Below are 10,622 nucleotides of genomic sequence, written 5' to 3'. Positions count from 1 at the left end.
GGCAAATGTTTAGAAAATTCAAGAGAAAAAGGTTTTCCATTCCATTAAATGCTCTGCTGAGTTTCTCAGTGAAATCTGTACTACTTTTTGTGGGTTGCTGCAATTCAAACTTAATTACCAAAACTGATCACCTAGAACTCCATTTGGATTTGGAGTGTTTTTACTTTACTGCCAAGCAAAAACAATGACAAGCAATTATAGAAAGGCATTTTCAATTAAATGAAAACATATTCTCTTTTCTTTAGATGACAAGATTAACATAAGCTCCACAGGATACTATATTGACAAAAGAATGAACAATTTATTTCTCTGCATATTTTATTTTTTTCAATTTTAGTTTTGAATTGACACACATCTGGCATATTTTACATCTTTGCCAAAAAACAGCGTTACAATAGCTCAAGGATTTTGTATATCCAAAATATTTCACTGTGATTTCCAGATGAAATGAAGTTGTTTTCCAGATGCTTATTCCCCCCTCCCAGTTCTAGACTAAAAACTCATAATATTGCTCACATATGTGATGTACAATTTAATTACGCAGTCAGACTTTCTTCATGGTTTTAATTGTTTAAATACAAACAACAAGTAAAGAACTCAGTGCTAAAATTTACTATTACAGTGTGGATGGCAAATCAATAATCGCAGCAATAAATAATATTTCTGATGCAAAATGCCAATACAAAGAATCCAATAATTATTTAATTAAATAAACTGCAAGTGAGTGTAATTCCAAGAAAACTACATTCCTGTTTACATGCCTTTTAGCCCTACCAACACAGTATGTACATCTATGACTTTTGACAGTACAGTCACCAAATATACAAAGAAGAAAACATGAAGTGATTTTTTTTACCCCGTGTATGCATTTGATTTGATTAATATGCCAGAAATATTAAGTGATTTTTGCTACAGTAAAAAAATGCAATGTACTCCTAATCTCGTGCCTACTAGGAAAGCTGAAAATGCAGTTTATAAGCTGGAGAAGCCGAGATCTTGTAATATTCACCTCATTAATATAACTTTTACAGTGTACAGAAACCAAACTGTGTTTGTAAAATAATAACACAAAATCGAATGCGGTTCTCATTGCCACACTGTAAAATTAGATAGTCAAGTCAACTTCGTCCTCAATTCTACAAATGTTTGTTATTTTCCACTGAGTTCCACCAGTATATTTTTTGGAAAACTTATTTTAAGGAACACGAGATATATAGACCACATGATGGAACTTCAAAGCAGTTAAGAAACATATTCAGGATTTTCAGTATCTATCAAAGGTGATGAGTTAAAGTAGAATTTATGAAAAGTATTATTTGATAGATTGGGTACAGACTGTAAATGAAGAATGCATTTTTTAAAACGCTGGCCTCTTAGCTTGCAGTATTATGAATAATAACTGGATACATTCTTCACAACTGATTTGACACATTATCAATAGAATTACTTGGAAGCATTAATTAATTAACATTCTGATTCATTTAGTTTACATTAGTGAATCATAAACTTATATGGCATCTGTTTGTTGTAGCTGGTGCTCGGTGATAGAAAAAAAATGGCCATCGTGATTGCTTTTACACATAAAGAATACAATGTACAACTATTGCTAGATGTAATGGAATGTATAACAGACGTCAATGCAGAGGGCATCATGTTCCACCACTTATGCCTGGGCATTCACTACAGCACTTGTGCTCTCAGCTGGAACTGGCAATCACATTTCTGCTTCCCCTAAAATTGGCTTAGTATCTGTTCTGATGTTCATAATGCCATCGGTTGAAATCTATGTTAAAAGCTACAATACTGCCCGAAGCCATGCCTGTTATCAGTGTCCTGTAACAGATATAAAATAATGTTACATTTAATATTTGATCTCAGAACATTACTTTGCATAATGTGGTAAAGTATAAAAATAATCAAATAATATGGAAACTTCAATACAATTTCCTAGATGAACTATGCTTTTGAATCAAATATGCAGCATAATCAGACTTAATTTTTATTTCAGCAAATTAACCTTAAATGCTAGACTCTCATGGTGTTCCTCTTAATTCTGTTCACTGTTATTACTTTCTAACCAGTGGATGCCACTATACTATATACCTTATTTCATTGTCTTTTATATTCTCCAGTTATCACTCCTCAATCTCCTTTAATAAAAGATAATTCAAACTTTTCAAATTTCATTACATAACTCTAAGTCTCTTTGGTGACACGTTAGTGAATCTATGCTGCATTTTATCCATTTTATTATATCCTGGCTTTACTGGGGTATCAAAACTTTTGTATAATATTCAATATTTTATTTGAAATAATAATGATATATGAATGGAAGTTATGTTATGTTACATCCCAATTTAGTAGTTTCCGTTACCTTTGATCATGTGACAGGTCCATAGCCCTGATGCCAGCATCGCAACCAGGATAAATATATAGTTGTTTGAAGTCACAGGCTTGCCACACTTCAACTACACCATTATCTCCGCCTGTTACCAGGTTTTGTCCATCACTGCTGAGAAGTAAAGCCTTGAGGGAATACATATCAATATTCAGTAACTTAGAAGATTTCTTTTTAAATATCTTTTAATTATACTAATAAATTGGATTAGACACCAAGGGGAGAAATTGGAGTTACATATAAAATGAGAGGCACAATTGCAACGTGACCCTAAACATTATGTGTAATTTTGAGTGTGTTTCAAATGTATGTCACCTGAGTATCTAATTTTTTTTATTAGTTCATGGAATGAGGGTGGTGTCTGGACCAGCATTTATTGTCCATCCATTGTTGACCTTGAACTGAGTAGCTTGCTGGGATATTTCAGAGGGTAGTTAAGAGATAGGAATATTTCTGAGTGCCTGAGGTCACTTGTCGGACGGATCAGCGAAGGACAAAAGATTTATTTCCCCAAGTTCCCATTAGCAAATCAGATGGAATTTTATAAAAATCAACAAGGTCACCATCAGACTAACCTCTAATTCCATTTTTTTTAAAAACTGAATTTAATTTTCATCATCCTCCATGGTGGGAGTTGAACATCTGTCTCCTAAACATAAGGAATTCTGGATTATAGTGTAGTGACACTACCACTGCACAATGACTTCCTTGCATCATTAGAAAGTTAGAAATTGGTGTTGTTGGCTTGCAGATGTGTCTGGCATTGAGGAGAATAATTGGGAGGAACTGTAACGTGGAACTGAAGTGGAAGCCTGTCCTCGCTATATGGGAAACTGAAAAAAGTTGTACTTCCTATTTGGTGGCTTCAAGCAATTCCTTTTAGGACCAATTAGACCTACTGCACAAGCAGATAGATCACATTAGGTTTTGCTTATTTTCTGAATGGCACCCGAACATGTGGCAAGGCAAAACAGAATCACTGAACGCTAAATCCAAAACATCTAGACTTGGTAGTGAGTGATTGTTAAAAGGAAAGAGGTGGCCCTAGTAGACTGGGCAAAAAACATTGAAGGGCAGAACAGTGGCAAATGCTGGAGGAGATGCTAAATGCCTGTCAATTAAAAACTGTGTTCCTGAGAGGAAGAGGAACTGTAAAAGTGTCAAAAATCATCCTTGGCTTAACAGGAAGTCCAGGATAACAAAGACAAAAACCAGGGCATGTCTACCTTACTGCAAAAGATATCAGCAATTTGGAGGGGAACTTTAAAGGTCAGCAAAGGGCTACTAAAAACAAAATAAAAAGAGCTAATATGAACTAAGAAAGGAAATTAGCAGAAAACATAAGCATAGCTACCAAAAGTTACTCTAAGTTTATAAAAAGGATGACAATACCGAACGTAAATGTAGGCCCTTGAGATGATGAAATGGCAAAGTGTTAATGGGAACCTCAGACATGGCAGAGGTACTAAACCAACATTTTGCCTGTTTTCACAGTGCAAGATTATTTCTTCCCAAAAACTACACCCACTACAGAGCAACTTGACAAAATTACTTTAACTAGAGAGAAGAAACTAAGCAAACTGATGGAGTCAAAGGCAGATAAACCCTTGGGGCCTGATGGTCTGCACCCTAGAGTATTAAAAAGCAGTGGCAGCAGAGACAGTGGATGAATTATGATATTCAACAATTCCCTGGATTCTGGAAAGGTACCACTTGAGTAGAAACACTCTAATATGACACCTTTATTCAAAAAAAGGAGATAGGCAAAAAGTGGGAAACTGTAGACCAGTCAGCTTGACATCTAGAGTGGGGAAATTGCTGGAGTCAATCAGAATGGTGGGGATATCTAAATACTTGGAAAAACAAAGTTCAATTCACCAGTATTAGCACAGTTTCATGAAGGACAAGTCATTCTTAACAAACTTGCTGAAGTTCTTTGAGGTTATAACCAGCAAGATGGATAATGAGGATTCAGTGGATGTGGTATATCTAGATTTCCAGACTGCATTTAACAGATGCTGCATGAAAGACTGATCCGAGAGGTTAGATCCTGGGACAGGGGGTGGGAGGTAGAATATTGGCTTGGATTGGTTGACTGACATGATACAAAGTTTTGGGATAAATGTGTCCTTCTCTGGATGGCAAACTGTAAATAGTGAGGTGCTACAGAGTTCAGTTCTCAGACTTCAACTATTCACAATCTATATAAATAATCTGCAGGCAGGGACAGGGTGTAACTTAGCAAGATTCATGGAAGATACTGAAGTAGCTGGGAAAGCAGTCTGTGCTGAGGAGATAAAGAGTTTACAAATGGATATTGAGAGTTTGGGAGAATGGGCCAGAATCAGGCAGATGGAGTGTGAGGTTATCCGTTTTGGCCAGAAAAATAAATTATTATTTCAATGGGAAACAGATTCAAACTGTGTCAGTGCAGAGGGATCTGGGTGTCCTTGTTCATAGAAAATGGGTATACAGGTGCAGCATATAATAAGAAAGGCAAATGGAATTTTGGCATTTATTGCAAAAGGACTGGATTATTAAAGTAAAGAAGTGTTGTTACAATTATATAAAGCATTGGTGGGACCACACCTGGAATACTGTGTCCAGTTTTAGTCTCTTTACTTGAGGAAGGATGTGGTGGCATTGGAGGCAGTTCAGAGGAGGTTAACCAGATTAATTCCAGGGATGAAAGGTCTGTTGTATGATGAGTGGCTCAATAGCTGGTGCTGTACTAGTTGGAGTTCAAAAGAATGAGGGGGTATCTGATTGAGGTATATAAAATGCTGAAGGGGATTGATAAGGTGTACATTGAATGGATGTTCCCCATTGTGGGATAGTCTAGAACAAGGAGGTCATGGACACAGATTGAGAGGAGGTAGCTTCAAAACCGAAGTGAGGAGGAACTCTTTCTCTCAGACGGTTGAGAAACTATGGAACTCACTCCCCCTGAGTGCAGTAGAGGCAGAATCAAATCAACAGATTCAAGAAACAAATAGATGTGTTTCAGATGAAAAGTGGAAGAAGGGGGTATGGGGCGGAGGCAGGAAAGAGGAGTTGAGTCCAGGATAAGATCAGCTATGGTCATGTTAAATAGCAAAGAGGGCTCAAAGGGGTGAGTTGCAGACGCCTGCTCCTAATGTACCTATGTTCTTTATAAAATTATCAGTGATTCACAGCATATCAAGGAACATTGAGGTATTTCACATCATAACAATAAATAATTTGCTTTTATAATATTTCTTTGATGATTAGAAATCATTAAGTTCAGTTTGGATTAATTTTCTCCTGTATTCATTGAAGTCAGAAACTTAATTGCTGGGGGATGAAGCTCTGTAATCAGAAGCAGTTTACTTTGATAATGCCTCATCCATCAAGTTCATATATAGCACTGTGTGAACTCTACCTTAGAAGAAACTGACAGCTCAAGAGTGTTCAGCAGTAACTGGAACTTCAAAAGTTCTAAGATTGAGAATTAAAAAATAGGTTTGATCACTTGAATAAACAATTGTGGAAGAATATTACTGTTCCAACCTGATGGATAGCAAGCTGGAAAAAGTGTGAAAAATTCAAACAAATAGTCATAACCTTAAGGTCTATTATGCTATTATGGGTATGTCATGCTTTTGCATCTTGAGTGCCACTTACTCTAGTTGAATCATTGGTCTCCATCTGCCCTAATAATTTGCCATTAATGCTAAAATTACAGAATCTTCCTCGCTCGTAGTAGATGATGCAATGACCTTCACTGGATACAGAGATAAGACGTGGGTAGACACAGTTTTCTGGTCCCTCCAGGGCTCTAAGAAGATCTCCAGTAATTGTATGCACCAAACATGGCCCTTCTATTAAAAAAAACATGAACATATTCAGAAAAACCTTTAACATCTGCCAGAAAGGAATGAAATTGTTCATTCCCACTGATGAGTGGCATTTTGTGATTAAACTAGGCTTAAGGGAAAACACAGGATCATTAAAATAACAAAAGTATTAACACTTCCTGCTGAGGCATGCCTGCTCACCTTTGGCACCACTGATGACAAGTCCCAGTTCAGCGCACACAGATACAGAAACTACTTCATGGTCATGCCCAGTCAAGACAGCTCTAGGAGCAGGATAATCACCTAAAAATAAAAATCAGAGACCACATAATGTCATAAAAAATTAAAGTTAACATTTCTGGGATATTGTTTAAATGAACTTTTTATGCATATTTTACACTCTGAATTAAAGCAACATTGCCAACACTGAATAATTTTACATCCTGTTAAATATATGACACTTTTAAAATTTCAGCACTTATCGTTTTTTATTTCATACAATTACCCAAAAAGTGGGAGGGAGATATGTATCACCATTGGGGTACAGGTTTATTTCATTTCTCAGTTTGCTTTTCTTTCTCCTCTAACTGGACTGGTGAAAGAAAGTCATGAGCTGAGGTGAGAGTGTCTGCCCTTGATATACATTTGTCCACGATAGAAAAAAGAAGCCAGGGTTAAAAAAAAAGGAGGACCAGGGGAAGCATTTCCAGTAGCTACAGCCATGCCTGACACAAAGGAAGATGATTGCGGTCACCGAAGGTCACTCACTTCATCCGGAGTCATCAAAGTACTGATTTGATTTCTGAAAAGTATATGAAATAATTTTACCAGCTGAAATGCTGAACTGGAATAGTGTAGCTAAAATAAGCCAGAATAAGGTGTCCCCACTTCTCCAACGCTTGACCTTATGGGCAGGGAATATTGCAAAATAAAAATACACCCAAAGAGTGGGAGGTGGTGAAAATATAAGAAAGCTAACCAAGTAAAATGCAAACTATTATGAAATCTAAAGCTTGGAAGCAAGATTTTTGTTGAAGAGGGTGGACCTGATTTTCGATTCCACAAGAGAAATTGAGAACATGGCATAGAAAGGATAACAGTAAGATATCTGCAACAAATGTCTAGAACCAGAAAGACCATTTAAAAATAAATTGATTATTCAGTCACAGGCAAGTCATTTCTAACTGATGTGATGAGAGGTTAGAGGTTGTATTGTGAATGCAGGCAAAGAAGGAAAGCTACTTCTTGACAATAAAAGTGGATTCTCAATTTGAATCTCTACATTTTGTGCAATTTTTTGAATTCTCAGCCCACTGTCTTGCTCAGCAGCTGAAACTATCATGCTAGAATTGTACCCCTGAGCCACACCAGGTGATGCTTAGCATTAAATTGACCACACTGCAAATTGTCATCTTACAAGATGAAAGATAATCAAATTACAGCCATTGTTATACCAGGAGATAGTTCTTGCATGCAATATTGGATGGATTAATGTGAAACATAACAAAATCTGTAGTAGGAATTTTTAAAAACAACATAGAAAGGCTCCTTTTGAAAAAGTGGTTAATAAAGACTTCAACAACATTAAAACATTGTATTCAAAATAAATAATTGAATGGAAGGTTCATATTCATGCTTGCTCATATATGACACAGATCCGATCACTTTTTCATTTTTGATATAAAACATGCCAATTCTGGACTGGCCAAATACTGGACAGTCATTAACAATGCCCGAAGGAGCAGCTGAGCAGAGTTCCCTGAGATAGGGATTCAGTAGTGCCTAGAGGAGCAGGTGACAGGAGTGCCTTTAAGGAGGCAGTCTGCATCACCTGGAGGACCAAACAAGAGAAGGACTACGAGATAGACATCCAGCAGCATCTAGAGAAACATCTGAGTGGAAGAGCCAAGATAAGTGATCAGCAGCACCCAGAGAAGGTGAGTAGAAGACCCCAAGTTAGGCAATCAGCAGCTCTTAAAAGAGCAGCGGAGTGAGCATCCTGAGCCAGAGCGAAGATTACTCTTCTCTTGATCACCCCATTTACAAAGGATCTCCAGGTCCCCATCTGGAAAGCAGGCTACCAGATTTCCTCTCTGAAATATTTCAGTTTCCTCAGAGGACTATGTGCAAGGCAGTTCCTGGCTTGCAGTATGTGAAGTTGCTTTCAGCTGGACTTTAAATATGGCACTTGAGGCTTGAACGTACGGAGGTCCTGTCAGTGGTGACAGTTTCACCTCTCCTGCCACATGATTACATGTGAAGCATGCTAAAGAGGCTGGCTGAAAAACTAATGTATTTAGAAACAGAAGATAATACAAAAAAAAGCTGCTGTGAGCCACAATAGAACAGCTGCCATAAAACTCCCCAAAAATAACAATTTGCCTCAAGTTGGGAAATCTAGCCTTTGGATAGAGGTAAAAAAAATTAAAAGATATAACTTGCAAGAATAAGGTTTCTTAAAAAATTCCTTTTTGAAATGTACAGTTCTATAACACAATGGCTGCGTTCTTGTAAAACTCTGTGTTATGGAAAAATTGTGTTTTTGAAACAGTGCTTAAAACATTGGCACTGTAATCATGTTACAGCCAACATGTGTTTTAAAGGTTTGTGCTGTAGAAACAACATCCCCAATTTGTCAATCATATTACAGCAGATTTGTGTTGACGAAATGGGCATTATAACAGAATGACCAACATGTGTTGCTGGATAGGCCGGTATTTATTGTTCATCTCTATGTGCTGGAGGGCAGTTAAACGTCAACGACATGGCTGTACGTCTGGAGTCACACTGGGTCAGACCACATAAGGGTGGTAGATTTCCTTCCCCAAATAGATTAATAAACCAATGGGTTTTTACAACAATCAACAGTGGTTACATGATCACCATTTATCAAGCTTTTTAGTTCAGATTTTTACTGAATTTAATTCACTTGTACAAAGACTGTACTAAGTTTAACAAAAATTCATATTTAAAATTGAGTCCATATTTCTTCATCTCACATAGCGAGACTCAAATCCATAACATTTGCTTGGGGTCTGGATTACTAGTCCAGTGCTATTCACATTGCGCCACCACCTCCCCTTGAAGGAATCCTAACAGTAGTTACATGTAGAACAGAACATACAGAACAGAGAAAAGTGCCATGTAAAAATGCTTCCACAATAATAATGAGTGATTTTAATCTATATATAGATGACATGTGTCAGATTGGCAAGAGTAACCTAGAAAATGAGTTCATAGTTTTATTTGAGACCATTTCTTTGAGCGGCACATTCTCGAACCAACCATGGAACAGGCTATTCTGGACTGCATAATGAGCATTGAGACGAGATTAACCAATAACCTCATGAGGTAAAGGAGCCTTTAATTAAAAAAAAAATTCCAAGTGGCAGTGGTCAGAACATGACAGAACTTTACATTCAGTTTAAAAGGGGACAAAACGTACACTGACATTTTAAACCGGAATAAACGAAAAGCTAGCTAAAGTGAAAAATTAGATTAAAAGATAGAACAGTTGCAATGTATTGGCAGATTTTTAAGAAAATATTTAATAACACTTAGCAAAGATTTATCCTAATGAGAAAGAAAGATTTTTTGAGAAGGATGCACCTTCTAAATTCTTACTGCTAAATCCCAGTGGGGTCAGATGTAGCCTAGCTTTTAGATGGCTCAATAATAAGTCTAATTAGCCAGCAGACTAGTTCCCCACATCAGTCGAATCCTGCTGCTGACTAAATAGGTGTCAGTTTTTTCCAGAAACGTGCCACGCAGTCTAAACTGCAATTTTGCAGGCCCACCTTGCCTACTCTGGCAGGTTCCATAAATTCACAGCCCAGGAAACTATATGGCACTGTATCAGAGAAGATTGCGTTGGCCAATTACTAAGATCAGAACCAGAAACTGGATGATTACATATACAGGACATTGGTTTGGCCACAGCTACAATACTGCATGCAATTCCGGTCTTTTTAAAATTAGATTATATTCTCTACAGTGTGGAAACCAGTCCACACCGACCCTCTGAAGAGTAACCCACCCAGACCCATTTCCCTTTGACTAATGCAGCTAATACTATGGGCAATTTAGCATGGCCAATTCACCTGACCTGCACATCTTTGGATTGTGGGAGGAAACCAGGGTACGCAGAGGAAACTCATGCAGACATGGGGAGAATGTGCAAACTCCACACAACCCGAGGCATGAATCGAATCTAGATCCCTGGTGCTGTGAGGCAGCAGTGCTAACTGCTGAGCCACCGTGCCACCCCTTCCTGCTAAAAGGAAACTTGAAAGGGTTCAGAAAAGATTTACAAGGATGTTGCCAGGGTTGGAGAGTTTGAGTTATAGGGAGAGGCTGAATAGGCTGGGGCTATTTTCCCTGGAGGTTCAGAGGCTGAGGGCTGACCT

General features: G+C 37.6%; 1 protein-coding gene across 1 annotated transcript in view; it reads right to left on the bottom strand.

Moving 5' to 3' along the window:
* Positions 1–293: 293 nt before the first annotated feature.
* The window catches only part of LOC148149826 (neurobeachin-like), a 69,092-nt gene continuing 58,763 nt past the window's right edge, over positions 294–10,622 (bottom strand). Inside the window, exons 9-12 of the mRNA XM_087988556.1 lie at positions 6,418–6,519; positions 6,044–6,240; positions 2,375–2,526; positions 294–1,833 (exon numbers count right to left, since the gene is read on the bottom strand). Of these exons, the coding sequence (XP_087844682.1) occupies positions 1,743–1,833; positions 2,375–2,526; positions 6,044–6,240; positions 6,418–6,519 (542 nt within the window). The 3' untranslated portion in view covers positions 294–1,742. The remainder of the gene's footprint in view (positions 1,834–2,374; positions 2,527–6,043; positions 6,241–6,417; positions 6,520–10,622) is intronic.

This window comes from Chiloscyllium plagiosum, unplaced genomic scaffold (genome assembly GCF_037043375.1).
Source record: "Chiloscyllium plagiosum isolate Xiang-an unplaced genomic scaffold, Cpla_swu_hap1 HiC_scaffold_6, whole genome shotgun sequence".
NCBI classification, from domain to species: domain Eukaryota; kingdom Metazoa; phylum Chordata; class Chondrichthyes; order Orectolobiformes; family Hemiscylliidae; genus Chiloscyllium; species Chiloscyllium plagiosum.
Note: the sequence above shows the minus strand (reverse complement) of the source record. Positions and strands in the feature narration are given on the sequence as shown.